The 17,237-nt window shown below is 36.0% G+C and overlaps 1 protein-coding gene across 6 annotated transcripts in view; it reads right to left on the bottom strand.

The window, feature by feature from the left end:
* Positions 1-17,237, bottom strand: part of SRSF11 (serine and arginine rich splicing factor 11) — a 46,043-nt gene that overhangs the window by 15,888 nt on the left and 12,918 nt on the right. The window contains exons 2-3 of one of the 6 annotated variants that reach the window (XM_036890168.2): positions 9,415-9,633; positions 3,547-3,680 (exon numbers count right to left, since the gene is read on the bottom strand). In XM_036890168.2, the coding sequence (XP_036746063.1) occupies positions 3,547-3,680; positions 9,415-9,611 (331 nt within the window). In that variant the 5' untranslated portion in view covers positions 9,612-9,633. Of the gene's footprint in view, positions 1-86; positions 3,368-3,546; positions 3,681-9,414; positions 9,865-17,237 lie in introns of those variants that run through there. The other 5 variants (XM_036890169.2, XM_036890170.2, XM_036890172.2 and 2 more) reach the window with 5 other exon arrangements.

The following is a 17,237-nucleotide window of genomic DNA, read 5'->3' as shown; positions in this document are numbered from 1 at the left end:
TGTCTACAAATGGTTAAGTTTCTAGAGTAAAAAAAAATAGCACAATACACACTACTTTTTTGTTAACACTGCCAAGATTTCATCACCTGTACTCGATTTTTAAGTCATGAACCAAACGTAAGCAAGCACAGTCGGTTCTCCAGGGGTGTGCTCTCAACTTTTCAAAAGCTGTTTTATGAACAACGACTCGTGTCGGCTGCTTCACTATAAAGCACACAGAAAAATCAAGATACACAAGACAAAAAAAGTTTGATTTAGGGGTTAATAATATGGTACAGTTACTATGATTTTCTTTTACACCTACCATACAAATTTTGTAAAAATTAAGAGAAGAAAAGTATGTAAAGGAAATATTCTGTTGGAATCAAGCGTAGGGCTTTTGCTGACTCATGAAAATGAATATGAATGTTTCTGAAGGTCTCTGAATACACACAGGATATGTGTGTGTGGAAGTGAGTGAGTGAGAGAGAGAGAGAGAGAGAATAGGTAAAACAACATGGCACATTCCTTACCTGTACAGTAAATGCTTTATGTTCCAACATGTGCCATGCTAACCATACCAAAAAAATGCTACTGTATAGTGTCAGTTCAAAAGCTAACTTAGCCCATACTCCTAAAGCCAAGAGCGACATGTATGTCTGTTTTTAAAGCCTAATCTGTGTATTCAGATAAAATCTAAGGGTCCTAAGACAAATATTTATGTAGACAATTTAAATTCTATCCAACAGCAAAAGCCCTATACAGATGGATTAAGCTGTTAATGTGCCCAAGCCCCCAAAATGAGAGTTCAATAATACAATTAAACTACATATTTGCAAATACCAGTAGTATTTCTGTAATACATATTAAGAAACTGCATCTCATCATAAAACATACAATATGTACAGGGCACTTAAGAGAAACTGGATAAGCTGCAGAAGAAAACTGTTGGGTGGTATTTTCAGCAGGGCCTGGTATATAGTTCAGGCTGAACCAGGGAAAAGAACTGTAAAACACAACAACAAAAAAGAAAAACCACTGTTAAATAAAGGTAATGGTTCCTTCCACCTATACTGAGAAGTGCCGATAATATAAACAAATGTATACTACACAGCACTGTTATCTTGCTTGTGTCAGAGCTGTCATCAATTTAGATACCAAGAGTTATGGAGGGTGGGGAGGAGATCATTTAGATATAGGGCATTAATGCATCAATATTAACAAACCTACAAAGATTATGGGATAATTTTGCATGCAAAATTATGTCTCAAGAGGATAATATTAAGTATCAACATCTTACTCAATTAGTGCATTTGCAACATTTCTGGCAAACTAAAATCCTCTTGAGTATATTGTGAGACACCTGATAGAAGATCTGCATCCATTAAAAAAAGAGTCATGCATCTGATCCTCTGATTAAAAAAAGACTATTTAAAAATAAAACTACAATTTAAAAATAGCAATGAGGCCCCTCACCAGTTAATTTTCATGCGTCAAGAGTATTTTTTTTACTGCTGCTTTGATAGAACCATGAAATACTGCATGAATGTGTAGAAATGAAAGAAAAAGAAACAGACAAAAGAAACAAACATTAACCAAGGAACCTAAATAACCCCCAAATCCAATACTATTAAGAGTTCCTTCCAAATCCAGCTATCTCAGTTTTACCAAATAAGACTATTCCTTACCGTAAGCTTTGTGTCTACTGTTTTAAAACACTGACCAAGAACAACACCAAAGTACAAGAGCTAAAACTAGGGTGAATGGTGACAAAAGGCATTGAATACATCAGTTATTTAGTAGTGATAACATTAATACAGCATACCATACCAGTAATTAAATACACCAAAAATAGATGTTGGAACTAAATATTCCTGTAACTCTACATATACCTCTAAATATTTCCCTTTCAAAACAAATCCACAAAAATATATATGAAAGCCAGTTACATGATATACTGTATTATGTTCAGGGTTTAGAAACTAGTATTTAGCCAATAAAAATTCTTTAAACTTAAAGCCTAACTAATGTTTTGCACATTATTCGAATGACTTGAACCTTGTTTTAAAACTTGTTTGAATTCTACAAATTTTCTCTTTGTGATAAATAAGTCTTATCCTATAACAGGCACATGGATATAAAAGAAATTGCTTACTCAAAACACACTAACTCAAACATTTATAAGCAAATATTTTTTAAAACCTTAAAATAGGGCTCATACATTTTAGTATCATGGAAACAGATCTGTTGTTATACATCATGCCTTAACCCATCTATTAATGTAATTTAATTATTTTAGAAAACCACAGAGGCAACTTTTCTCAGTTTCAAGGACTAGACATTTCACAACTTTTACAAGGCATGGTGTAAATGCTCACACTGGTATTCAAAGATCTGAAATAGCATCTAAAGTTAACAATATCAATCAAGATTCAGGTTCCACTGACCAGTTCGTTAAGGAAAGGGGAAAGCATGTAAATCCTGGTCAGTATATATATGTTAAATTACTAACTTAAAAATCCAGTAATTTTATATTTCAGTGATTTCTTTGATCAAAATTTATAGTTACCAAAAAGCAAATAAAGTAGCAGTACACTGGGAACAAACTAATTATAAAATATGCCTTAGAAAATTTTACAAAATGGAATTAAAATACTGCTGTCTTGTCACGGTGGCTTTTTTAGATCCCCAAACCCTGCTCATTATTTTTCTGTCAAATTACTTTAACAGCCTAAAATGTAAAAAGAGAGAAAATGTAGTTAACAAATGGTTACACCAGGAAAACACTTGGGGGGCTTGAGTGCTTGCTGGCCTTTAGTTAATGTCTAGAATCCCCTGTAGCTGCAGAGGACCCACTGTTTTTCAGTCATCTGGAAGAGTTTTGCATTTGCCTTCTCCACTACAAAAATCACACACACAAATAACAGAGAGAAGAATTTATTATTTAGAGATATTCTAGAAAATATAGCAAGAATGAACAAGAAAATCTGGCATAAAAACAAAACACCCAGTGCCCATCTGGCACTTAAACTATAGGAAATCTTGAACTTCCATAAAACCAAAATCATTGCAACCCTTGGTATACTGGAATTCAGTGTGGGATATATTTTTTAAAGGAATCTTTCAGAAAGAGTAAGCACTAAGTAAATAAAACTAACCTACTCATTATTCAAAACAGAAATAACATCATGCATTTATTGAAGGTTTCTACTTAAATGTACATGGAGTAAATCATTCACCTTCAGGACTTTTTCATAAAACAATTTTAACTAAGTAGACGTACTTAAAGAAATTACAACTACAGATATGAGTTTAATGAACTTAAAAATGTTTTAAAAGGATGCAAGAGTAAATCTTCTAAAAGCAGATCTGATTTCTAATTTTTAGAATGAAAAAAAAAAAAAAAAGAGAGAGCCTGCTAGTAAAAATACGGACCACAGTATAACAAGGGTTTCAAAATGTTAATAACTTAGATTTTTAACATGCTACTAATGCTCACTCTAAAACTATACTGAGGTAGATGGTCATCATAGGATGCCCACGTAGGTAGGTAAACAAAGCACAAACCTTCTGCATATGGTACGACTATCAAAGCTCTGTCAACGAACACAGTATTTGTCAGGTGCTGTGCCACGACTGCTGAGTCCGGATCATGAAACTTAACAAAGCAGACACGGGATGAGACTGGCAAAGGTGAATCACTAAAAAAAAAAAACAAGTAACATAAGAGAAAAAGAGTATCAGCTAAAACACAGATGATCCACAAACCATTACTTGCATTCCAAAAGTAAAACAGGCAGATAAAAAAAATACATAAGTGCACATATTAGTTTAGTTAATTATTTCAGAAGAAAATTAGTTTCAAATAAAGTATCACACACTGAATTCATGTAGCAAATTGAATACAGACAAAAACAATCAGTTTAAATTTAGAGTGTATCAATAATAGTTTGAAACTAAAGTCTGAGAGTTTGAGCAGACCACAGCACCAAATACTAGTTACTTATTTTTAAATACAGGTAACAAATTTTACTTTGGCTTACAAAACGTCATTATGGCTAACTTTTCAGGGAAAAAAAACAAAACAAAACTTTCCACTCGAAGGACACAAAAATATTGGGGGAAAGTACATCTATTTGATAATCTTAAGTTTTCCTGACTTGACTATTAAATTCTAGTTCTCTTTCACCTACAATATATAACTCCTAGGGATTATAAAAAATAAGGTTCACATACAGAAAAAAATTCAAGCACATCTGAGAATAGTACTCTACCCACTATTGAACAGAAAACTTCAGTAAGTGAAAAAGCCACTTTACAAAAACGTGCTTAAGTGCAAGCTATGGTAGTATAACCAAAAGAGATTAGGTAAGGAGCTTTCTTTTAATGTACAGGGTGGTTCAAATTTCTGCCACAAAATTCTCTGTAGAAGGGAAAGATTAAATTAAAAAAAGGTAGGGATTTCTCCCTAACCCTAAACCAGAATTTATTTGAAAACCAATGCCTTAAGGCAGTAGTAATATCATTTCTGGATATACATTAGACTATGGGGGTCCGTTGGGGGGGTACCCAAGCTCTCTACTCCACATCAATTAAGTCAAAACCTCTGATGAATGAAGTGTACTCAGTGTCTCCTCCTTTAATTCTCCCTGACAATTTTAATATGTAACCAGGGTAAAGTGCCAATGCTCTATTATAACAAGCCAATTACACCTTAAGACTCAATAATGAAAAGGGAAATCCTGTAATATATTCAAATGCTATGCAAATGGCGCTTACTGTTAAACTTTTCCAGTAAGTTAGATTTTCATGGGTTCATAAAGGTATATCGGATTTGGTTTTGTATTTCAAAGATAGTATTTTTTGTTGCTTTTTGAATAATTTTGAAGAAAATTTATCTCAATTTGGGCAGTAATATGATATAAAAACTTATATAATGAGGACTAACATGGAGCCATATAACCTGATAATAACTCAAACCCATAAAGGCATTGCCCACAATAAGCACAGATCCTAACCTAGGTTCAAACTGAACTGGCAATATATCCAAATGGAATTTAAGCCATCTTGTTACAGAAGCTTACTGCTGAGTATTTTTGAAAGGATATAGTGTTTTAAAATGTGGACACAGTGTTTTTGTGAAGCACTACTGGTCTAAAATTTAACAATGTTGCACCCACAGTAGAGGAAAGAATGCCATTTCAGCAGTTTCAATTCTAAAAAGCTAGTACTTTGTATCTCTTTTCTGACATCCACATTTTTAGGACTAAATAAAAATCTCTAAAGGCTGCTATTACTTTATATTTCTTAACCCCCAGAAGAATGCCTTGTGGAGTAGTAGACATTTAAATTCATTAAAAAGTGACCTCTACCATTTCTTTGACACTGCCTATTGTCATTTGACTAAAAAATAAGAAACGACTAAAATATTATGTTCTTAAGTAATATAAATAATAAACAGTTCTTTAACTAGGAAAAGTACCAACTATGCGTTCACAATGTATTTCCATTTACTTGACCATCTTAAAATGATCCATTTTTTTCCTTTTCCACTTATGTCACAGGAATGCTACAATTGTTACTTTGGCTATATCAAACCTGCAAGTGGTGGTGAGGTAAAGATAAAATATGAATAATTTAAATATCACAGAAAAGATAGTCACTGTGAGACAACTCACAAGGGCAAATTATCTCTCCCCACTTAATGGTTTTGTTTATAACAGTTGCTATTTGGACCCACAATTACATCCTTACACTTTCTCAGTTAAAATTAATAAAACACACATGCTAATATTAGAGGACTTAAGCCTGAAATTTTCATACCCTCAAATTTTGTGCAAGTACCACTTCTAAAGATGTAACTGTCTCTTCCCTTTAAGCATATAGCTGAGGCAGGGCAGTTGAGAAGAATGAGAAGCAAGACAGGGAAAAGTGAGCCCTGTATGATAATGCTTTTGCCCTTTATCTAACAGTGGAAGTATTGTTTCTAATGTTTCTTAAAATGCCCTCTAAGGGTCCTTTCAGAATCTGCTGCGATGCACAGAGAAAATTCAGATTTCTCTTTGCCATCTCAAGCCCAATGATTCAGAGAATCCCTTTTATAAGAGGGCTCAGATTCTGAACAAGAACCCCATTTGATGTATGTGCCCATTATAACCACAGAACTGGTTTAGCCACCAATACCACTCTCTTAACTCCCACCTTATTATGGCACTCACCATCTGAATGGAGAATTTTGAGCTTATAAACAAAGGCATCATCTATGTGCCCCAAAACAGCAGGTGTGTGACAAAGGAATTCAGTCAAATTCACCTGAAAACTTGATTCCACTGACATCACATGCCCTTTTCCTCACTGCGTTTCTTAATTCTAAAGAAACACAGTAATGTCACATTTATTAAGAAATTTTTAAATAATTTACTTAATGAATTTAAACTTGTCTGCAGTGTTATAGTAGTAGACTTTAGTTATTACATAACTGACATATGCTTCAATGGGATCATTACCAAATAAATTCTCTATTCTAAAATCCCACTAAAACCAAGCATTTGAAGAATACCTACTAAGAGTAAAAGAATGACTTTCACTTGTTCAGTTGCTTGGCTAAATATAGGAAATACTGATTAAGTGATAAAGGAGAATCATAACATTGAGGTTCTGACATTGGGAGAATGGCTTGGGAACACGTAACAACCTATGTGAATTTTAGTTCACTCATTTGTAGAACAAAGTAAAATACATTCTTCCTCTGAATTTTTAAGGACTAAGATAAAACAGGAAAGCAGCTAGCATTTAACAGACAAGCAATGATGAATTTCCAAAACACATTTCAGATATAACTAGAATTAAAGAAACTTTCTCTTTTTAGAAGAATGATGGAGACACTGACAGATGCTTTCAGACAGCTGTAGGGCTGTCTTAATATTATTTTTCTAAAATTAGAACATTATCTCCAGTGTGATCACTGGGTAAAATTATAGGCCAGTTTTTGGCTTGGAAGAACCAAGACATAGATGGATTCAATATCGAAACAAAGAGAGAAATCTTGAGAAGGCTGTTCCTATGTCTGTCATGATTCCAGTTCCCATAATATTTTCCTCCATAATAGGCATTTAAAACCGAAATTAGAGTTCAGTATGTAGGTTGGGGCTCAGTCACACATGTAACTTTTAGAAATGCTTTCCACCCCAGGTGCTGATGACCCAAGGAACTCATATTGTAGAAGAGGAAGGAAGTTAAACTTAACCTGTCAGTTGGTGATTGGTGCTACAGAGAAAAACAAAAGTTAGTTAAAGTGAATACAGAAGGTAGGGAGCAAAGGTATTGTTTTATACAGAGCCATCAGGGATGGCTTCTCTGGTTTGCTGACATTTGAGCTACAAAACAAAGTAAACAAGTGAATGGCATATACACCTAAGAGAAATTTTGTGGAAAAACCACACACACCCCATAAAAAATTCAAGTGGCAAATGTGTTTACACGAGTCAGAATTTTATATAATGTGAGCCATTCAATCTAATTTTATGAGTAAGAGAGCACATTTTTGGAGTATTTTTGGAATGATGGACCCTTTTAGACTACTTCTAGGACTCCACAGTACATTATCCCCAGTGAGCTGGTTTGGAACTGTAGCAAGCTTAAATAAATTGTCAATAAAGTATTTCCAAATTGTGCAGTTCAGATTACTGAGACTTAAAAAAAAAAAAAATCCACATTAAATGAATAAAGTAAGTATCTGTGAATGTACTATTCAAACTAAGGGAGCCCCTAAGGTAATGCAACGCATTCATTGTACTGAAATCTTGCACATTTTCAAAGAGAAAATTGTATGTGGGAACATACATAAAGGAATCAAAGAGTAAAAATGTGTCAAAATTTATCTCTTCCTCTCATAACAGGAAAGGGCCTCTTAATGCACAGAACCCCAGATCATGTTATCTGTTGTACATCAGTTATTATGGTTATGATGAAACTACTCCTTTGACTATAAAGCAAAAAAGCCAGACTCTCGTCCATCCTGACACCCTCTAAGATACTGACCATGAATTAGGTAAAAGAGGAACTAGTAAATTGCCTACATTTGTTATCTTTTTATAAATGCATCATAAAAAGAGCTCTTCAAAAACATTTTTAAAGACAAGCAACTACAACAAAATTCTTTGAGTAAATAACACGATTAAAATAATCAACTTTGTCACTGTTTACTGATTTTACTAACATTCAATAAAGGATATGTTGAGAAAACTGAACATTTACTTCTGTAGATTCATATTATGAAAGTTATGTCTTTCATTACTAAAGCAAGTCAAGTTTCCATTCAAAATAACTACATCAAAAACATGTTTCCAGAATTCTACACGTCATACAAATTAACTCTGAAACCTCTCTCTGCATATAGTCCCCTAAAAATTAAAAACACATCAATTTGAAAACATTAAGAATCATCTGAAAATATTTTACGATGAAATATGAATTAAGCATTAATTCTTAAATACTGCAGTATGATCAATTTCCATTAGTTTATAGCAGAAATGTACATAGATTGATTTAATACATCCACATAGGATTCCAATTTCCTATTTAATACATAAGTGACATTATAAAACTCTCAATGTACAGTGGGTACTGAGTAACATTTGAATTTTCATTCTTCCCAAAGAGCACATGACTAATTTCAGAAGTGTCATTACTGCAAATGCTTCTAATTATCCTATCTTAATAGCTTCTTTAAATTTTTGTTTGCAGTTAATTAATCCACTCGTAATATTTTGCGATAAAAATAAGAGAAAAAAGGTCAATTCTAAATTTAAAAATCTAAAATTCTATAAATTCCTTAAAAATAACTGAAATATCATAAATATGTGCATTATTTAAACAAAGGAAAACCCTAGGTTTCAGCTATAACCCATTTTTGTCATAAAAATTACGTATTCGGCCTCATTGAATTAACCTGTCAAAACATATTAACTGATTTATATTCACTGGATCACTTAACAGCAATACGAAGTAGTAAATGAACTGCCTATAAAGTTCAATATTAAATGAACACAGAAATGGATAATTTTGCTACTTTTCAAAGAAGCCAAGAAACACCTCATTTTTTTATAAAGAGATCAACCTACATACAAAATACGTAAGTGTAGTTTAAAGGCCCAAAGAGCGACCGCGTTGGTACAATTCAACGAAAAAATAAAAATCCTTCGATTGAGATGGCGTCTCCTAATCCCCAAAACCCTGGCCCTGACTCTCTGCATTATTAGTAGGCCTAATATGCAGATTATTTCATAAGTAAACGCAAAAAGCCAGCCTCTGATTAAAACATTTGTTTTAATAAACCTGGTCCACGGAAGGCTCGACAAGGGCCTAGGAAATGGTTTGGGTTAGGCCCAGGCAGGGGAGGAGTTAGTAAAAACGGTGATGGTGGACGATACTCACTCTGGCGGGAAGAGGCGCAGTTCGTCGATCTTGCCTAGGAAACCGAAGAGGGTCCGCATCTGCTCAGAGCTAGCGCTCGGAGAGACATTAGTCACCTGGATTACCTCGGTGCCGCCGCCGCCGCCTCCGCCTCCGCCCCCGGGCCCGCCGCTGGGGCCCGGGCCCGCAGTGCTAGGGACGACGGTAGTGTTGCTCATGGCGTTGCTCGCGTTCTAGCTCCTGCTTTAACACATCAAACACAACAACAAACAGTGAGAGGGAGGGGGAAGAGGAACCAGTTCGCCGGAGAAGAGACAAGAGGGTGTCCGATGCTACAGACGCTACAGGCTGCTGCCGCCGCCGCCGCCGCCGCCGCTCCGCCCCACCGGTCGCTGGGGAGAGCGCGCGCGCGTGTTCGCGACCACGAGAAAACAAACGGCCACCCCGCGACCCCGCCTTCAACCACCTCTGTCGCGGGCCCGAATTCCCCACAATGCTTTGCGGTGCACGGACGCGTCACCATCGGCTCCACCCCCGCGCAGGCCCAGCACGCCTCGCTAGCGCCAGGAGCGGCGAAGTGAAACGCGTCACCCCTTTTTGCTTCTGTTTTAGACCGTGTAAGTGGGAGGCATTAACTTTTATTTTTTTAAGCAAGGATTCGCTCCTCTGCAGAAAACTACACTGTTAAGCAACTATTCTTATTTGAAATGCTCACGATATTTATTTTATACAGAGTATCATCTACACATCTGTCCAGTTATTAATAAATTTCCACCCTACCTACCAGTATTTTCCTCCCTACCACTATAAAATTTTCTAAATCTTTACCGTACGTATTTTAATAACATCAAGTTTGTAACCAATTCGTTATGTCACCAAAACCATGAAAATATATTTTAATGTTACACGTAGTACCTCATAAACTAATTTCATCCCAGCAGTTGACTTTTGAAAAGCACACTTTACCAAACTCATCACTATATTGAAGTATGTGATCTCCAATTTCTACAGAAAAACTTGCTTTACGTGCATATTTTTACTTAGTAATAATTTACGTTTTTGATTATTAAAAGATCTTTGCCTAATTTTTCAGTTGAACTAGTCTTCCACTTTCATCCAGTGTTATACAATGACTTGCAGTACCCCAAACCTGACAAAATCTTTCATTTCACTGCGCCTTTATACAAGTTATTGGTGACTTCCCTTGTTTTATCTGATATCCTCTTGATATCCTTCCTTCAAGGCCACAACTTCTGCAAGAACAATTAGGGCTTCCTTTTCTCTGCTCAACAAGATACATATATTTGTTTTATTGACATGTTTTTCTCCTCCCCACAAGTGAGTTTTCTGGGTCAACTTAGGACTTAGCGCAATATGTCATATGTCAGTGTCCAATAAATGCGTTGAATACATGCATAAATATGCCTTAATTACAGTGCCATTTATTCTAAGATAACTGTTAAATAATTTTCTTGCCACTGAGTATTATGGAGGCTAAAATCTGAGGCCTTACATAATATTTTCATTAGTAAAACCTCTATGGAATAATGCAGTCAAGGGTGCAATTTTTGAAAGACTGGAACACAAAGTTCTGAGTTTTAATGTGTATTGGCTGTTTTCTTACTACTGAAGTCACTTCTGCTGGTTCTTATACAGAAGTGAAAAGGATTGGTTGAAGGTAACCCTCAGCAAAATTACAAATTACATCTAATTGCATGTCAATCATAAATGTGTATTTGTGAATGTAAAAATTGAAAGATAATCTATTTTCTCATACTGAATCAAACATATGTAACTGCTAGTTGCAGATTCTTTAACGGTTTAATAGTGTATTAGGAACCACAAAATGGAGGCCACCCTAGTGGCCCAGCCCAAATCACAAATTGAAATCTCAATAGGCCTGCACTTTTGTGAAACACCTGTCAAAGAAACCTAGCATACACCAATCACAATTCTCCAACTCAGCTTTAGCTAGCTTACCTTAACCTGGAAAATAGGACCTGGTAGCCTTAAAAGGAAGATTCCTCCTGGCCTCCACCTGGCCAATCATGCCGTTTCTGCATTGCTTCTAATGCTTTACAAAACTCCCTCTTACCCAAATTTCTTGGGAAGAGTGTTCCTTTGATTGTGAGGCACCATACTCCCCCAATCTATGGATTATCTGCCCTTGAATAAAGGACCTCAAACTCATCACTAAATTGTTTTAGTTTTGTCATCTGACAAGTACAAACACTTATTAGGACTACCTACTATGTGCCAAACACGCTATAAATGTTCTAGGATAAAAGGACAAATAACACAAAAACAGGGTTCATGTCCTTTTTTACTTTAATGTTAACATCTTTTTATTCCCTTTGGTGAACACACAGAAGTCTTTCATATTACCCTACACTTTTCTGTATGTTTGACGTATTTCGTAATTAAAATTACATCTTCAAATCAAAGAAAAATTGACAAAATCTTTTAAATCATCAGAAGTCATTTTACATGTAACTTGAAAAATGTAGAAATATATGGTGCTTCCATATGGAGAAACAAAGTGGCAAAAAAAAACATCTTATTCTTATAAGGAGGACTTTTGAGTATTTTCAAATCATCTAAGCAGCTAGAAAAAAATACTGAACTTAAAGCCAGAAAACTAACCTTCAATATTACCCTGTCATTTATGAAGCATCATTTGAGGAAATTTCCACTTTACTTCTAACAACTTACTTTGGTCAGGAGCTGAATCATAGTTTTGAAGATCCTCTTAGGTGTATTAAGTAGATTAAATAATTAACTATCTTGCATTATTATTGCCTGTTTCCCATAGATAAGAAATAGCTAAAGGCAAATAAATATATCAAACCAAATACTATATCCAATCTATACTAGTTTTATATGTTAGGCTCCCATAAACAAGACTATAAGAAGTATGAAATCTGGGGACAGATATCACATCTCTTATTTACTTCAACCCCAGTGTCTCAGAAGCTCTGAAAAAACTCACAAATTCCTTTAAGTATTATGCAAATATGCACCTACTCTATTCCAGGATTTTCCTAGACACTAGGAATACATAGAAAAGACAGGCAATGTTCCAGATCTCATGGAACTTCAGTTCTAGTATGGCAGATTTCCAATAAACAGACACAAAGATATAAAGGAGTACTACAGAAAATAAACCAGCTTATCTGGAGATAAAAGACGTGTTATCTCAGCTGAGTCTTTAATAAAAGAGGAATAAGCCATTTGAATCTTTGTGAGGAAGAGCAATCCAAGCAGAGGAAATAGCAAATTAGAAAGGTCTTACAGGTAAGAAAAAGTTTGACGTTTTCCAAAAAAGTAGGCAGACCACTCTTTGTTGAATGAATACTTTCCAGTTATATTTCAGAGAGAAACTTATATGGAGATTGTTAGTATGCAGAACGTGAAGTGAAAGAAGTATAAACAGGAAAGAGTCACAGCTCATCTTTGAGAGTGGATTAGGGAAGCCTCATGGTTATATTTGAGTAATATATATTGCCAGTCACTATTTCTAATCCAAAGCAAAAAAAATAACCCACCAATTTTGGCCTATTCAGTCATATTATGGTCTATATATGAACATTATTGTGCATGATTTCTGATAGGTTTTAGAAATACAGAAAATAACAATAGACTACCCATATTAGTATCCTACTGCTCATAGTTGGGGAACCACCACTACCACACTAAGAAAAATTTACATTGGAGCTTGATATTGGCTGGAAAGTCTATCAGAGAATATTAGAAATCATATTTTTTTGCTTAATACAAATCCACAGAAACAATATCAATCTCCTCACTTGTAATGAACAAGCTTTAGTTCTTTCCAATCTCAAGCTTCTAAAAGATCTCATCCATAAAGAATGAAACTAGACACACCAGTCACAAAAATTAATCTGAAATGGATTAAAGACTTAAATTCAAGACTGGAACCATTAAAACTCCTAGAAGAAAACATAAGAAGAAAGCTCCTTGACTTGGACTTAGCAATGTTTTTTTTTGACATGACACCAAAACCACAAAAAACAAAATTAAAAATAAACAAGTGGGACTACATAAACTAAAAAGTTTCTGCACAGCAAAGGGAACCATCAATAAAACAAAAATATAACCTATATAATAGGAAAAATATTTTCAAATAATGTATCTGATAGGGGGTTAATATACAAAATAATATAGAGAACTCATACAACTCAACAGCCACAAACAAATAATCCAATTAAAAAATGGGCAAAGTCCCTGAATAGACATTTGTCTAGAAAAGATATATGAATGGCTAACAGGTATGAAAAGATACACAGCAACACTAATCATTAAGGAAATGCAAATTAACACCCTAATAAGGCATCATCTCACACCTGCCATAATTGCTAGTATAAAAAAGATAAGAGATCACAAATGCTGGGGAGGATGTGGAGAATAGGGAACTCTTGTGTATTGTTGGTGGCATTGTAAACTGGTGCAGCCACTACCTCAAAAAATTAAAACTAGAACTACCGTATGATCCAACTGTCCCATCTCTGGCAAGGAAATGAAAACACTGAAGAAGAGGTCTGCACCTCCATGTTCAGAGCAGCATTATTTATACTAGCCAAGATAGGGAAACAACCTAAGTGTCTATTTACAGATGAATGGGTAAATACATTGTGGTATGTATATACAGTGGAATATTATTCACCATAAAAACGAGGAAATCTACCATTTGTGACAACGTGGATGGACTTAGAGGGCATCATACTAAGTAAAATAAATCAGACTGAGAAACACAAATACTGTAGGAATCCATACATGGAATCTAAAAAACAAAAAACTCCTAATTTATGGAATAATAGATCAGATTTGTAGTTACCAAAAGCAGGTGGTTGGGGTGGTGGTAGTGGTGGGGAATCTTCCAGAGGACAGTGTCCAATGTATATACTTTAGTTTTAAGATAAATAATGTACAACATCATGACTATATTTAACACTACTGTATGATGTCATACATATCAAAGTTGTTAAGAGAGTACATCCTAAGAGTTCTCATCACAGGGAAGGTATATTTTCTTCTTTTCTTTTGTATCTATATGAGATAACGGAAGTTAACTATTAACTTACTGAGGTAACCATATCATGATGTATCTAAGTCAAATCATTATGCTGTACACCTTAAACTTTGACAGTGCTGTATGTTAATTATAACTCAATAAAAGTGGGGAAAAAAAAGAACACTTGTAATAAAGATATTTCCAGGAAAAAAAAGATCTTATGTATTTAGAAGGAAGTTCTTCAATTAAAAGATAGAATAGGCACAGATATGTACAATCCCTCTACCTACTGAACACCATGTTGCCAGTTGGATAAGTGAAGTCACCTCTGCTATTGTTAGCCACCACTTTCACACTATTAAAAAGATGGTGGAGCCATCCAGAAACAATTTGGTAAATCTGCACAAGCAACAGGTCTGTTATCAAATTAGTTGTTAAGCAGTTCTTCCCTGATAGAAAATATACTTTCTGAGAACAGGGAAGGATTGTATTAATCTTCATGTTTTTGATGCCTAACATTATGCTGGAACAAAGTCAGCATTTGACAAAAACTTACAAAGTATCATCTATGTGCTAGAAACTTTAGAAATGCTTCACATAATCTGCTCAACAAAGGTTTCGTGGATGCAGATGGGATGCATTTGTTAGATTTACAGGGAAATTTGAAATAAATTCTCAAAGTATTTGGCTATATATTTTTTTCCCTACAGCTATATAGAATGCAGTAAGAAAAACTAGGAGATAAATTGCTGCTTACAATTCTGTTATTGTTAAGAAACTTATATTCCCATCTATTTTAATTCCTATTTCTAATTCTACAATTTAGAAAACTGTGTTTCTATTTTATTCTAACTATATAAATTGGATAAGTCTATAAATATTAACACCTATTTTAAAATCAAAATTGTGAATCTCATGTTTCCCCTTCTTCTGATCCATGTAAATGAAGGGGAGAGACTAAAGGATGAGTTAGTATTAGGGGATGGATGGATAGATGGATGGAAAGACCAATACACACAGCAGGACAGGAAATGTCTACTTAAAATATTTCCAGAGATACCAAGCCAAGATGGCGGCATGAGTAGAGCAGTGGAAATCTCCTCCCCAAACCACATATATTTATGAAAATAAAACAAAGACAACTCTTCCTAGAATAGAGACCAGAGGACACAGGACACCATCCAGATCACATCCACACCTGCGAGAACCCAACGCCTCGTGAAGGGGGTAAGATACAAGCCCCGTTATGGTGGGACCCAAGCGCCCCTCCCCCCAGCTCCCAGTGGGAGAAGAGCAGGTAGAGTGGGAGGGAGAGGGAGCCCAGGACTGCTGAACACCCAGCCCCAGCCATCCGGACCAGAGCACAGACACAGTGCGTGCACGGGGCCCTGGATTCTAGGGAAACAGGGCAGCAAGACCGGTAAGCCGGTCCCTGAGGCCGGCGCCATAGGACAAAGAAAAGCGAGCGGCTTTTTTTTCTTTCTTTGTTTTTTTTTTTGGCGAGTGCTTTTTGGAAGTCTTAAAGGGACAGGGACCCCAAAATTGGATGGAAGCGCCCCGGGACACTTAGTCCAGAGGCAGGGAAACTGGGGGTCTCTGGGCACTCTAACCCCCTGGGCAGCAGGGAGCATGGAGGCCCCTCACGGAGATAAATAGCCTCCCAGCCGCTCCCCCTCCAACGCGGCTCCACCATTTTGGAGCAGCGGCCCGAGACAGGCCACGGGCACAGCAACAGTGGAGATAAACTCCATAGCAGCCAGGCAGGAAGCAGAAGCCCTGTCTGTGCGCAGCTGCCCCAGCACAAGCCACTAGAGGTCGCTGTTCTCCCAGGAGAGGAGGGCCACAAACCAACAAGAAAGGAAGTTCTTCCAGCCATCACTCGTCCCAGCTCTGCAAATTATTTCTATCACCATGAAAAGGCAAAATTACAGGCAAACCAAGATCACAGAGACTCCAGAGAAGGAGACAGACCTAACCAGTCTTCCTGAAAAAGAATTCAAAACAAAAATCATAAACATGCTGATGGAAATGCTGAGAAATATGCAAGAGCAATGGGGTGAAGTCAGGAGGGAGATCACAGATGCCAGGAGATTACAGAAGTGAAACAAACTCTGGAAGGATTTATAAGCAGAATGGATAAGATACAAGAGGCCATTGATGGAATAGAAACCAGAGGACAGGAATGCATAGAAGCTGACATAGAGAGAGATAAAAGGATCTCCAGGAATGAAAAAATATTAAGAGGACTGTATGACCAATTCAAAAGGAACAATATCTGTATTATAGGGGTACCAGAAGAAGAAGAGAGAGGAAAAGGGATAGAAAGTGTCTTTGAAGAAATAATTGCTGAAAACTTCCCCAAACAGGGGGAGGAAATAATCAAACAGACCATGGAAATACACAGAACCCCCAACAGAAAGGATCCAAGGAGGACAACACCAAGACACATAATAATTAAAATGTCAAAGATCAAGGACAAGGAAAGAGTTTTAAAGGCAGCTAAAGAGAAAAAGGTCACCTATAAAGGAAAACCCATCAGGCTAACGTCAGACTTCTCAACAGAAACCCTACAGGCCAGAAGAGAATGGCATGATATATTTAATGCAATGAAACAGAGGGCCTTAAACCAAAGATACTGTATCCAGCACGACTATCATTTAAATATGATGACGGGATTAAACAATTCCCAGACAAGCAAAAGCTGAGAGAATTTGCTTCCCACAAACCACCTCTACAGGGCATCATACAGGGACTGCTCAAGATGGGAGCACTCCTAAAAAGAGCACAGAACAAAACACCCAACATATGAAGA

Source organism: Manis pentadactyla, chromosome 4 (genome assembly GCF_030020395.1).
Source record: "Manis pentadactyla isolate mManPen7 chromosome 4, mManPen7.hap1, whole genome shotgun sequence".
Classification (NCBI taxonomy): domain Eukaryota; kingdom Metazoa; phylum Chordata; class Mammalia; order Pholidota; family Manidae; genus Manis; species Manis pentadactyla.
This window is presented reverse-complemented; position numbering and strand designations above follow the sequence as displayed.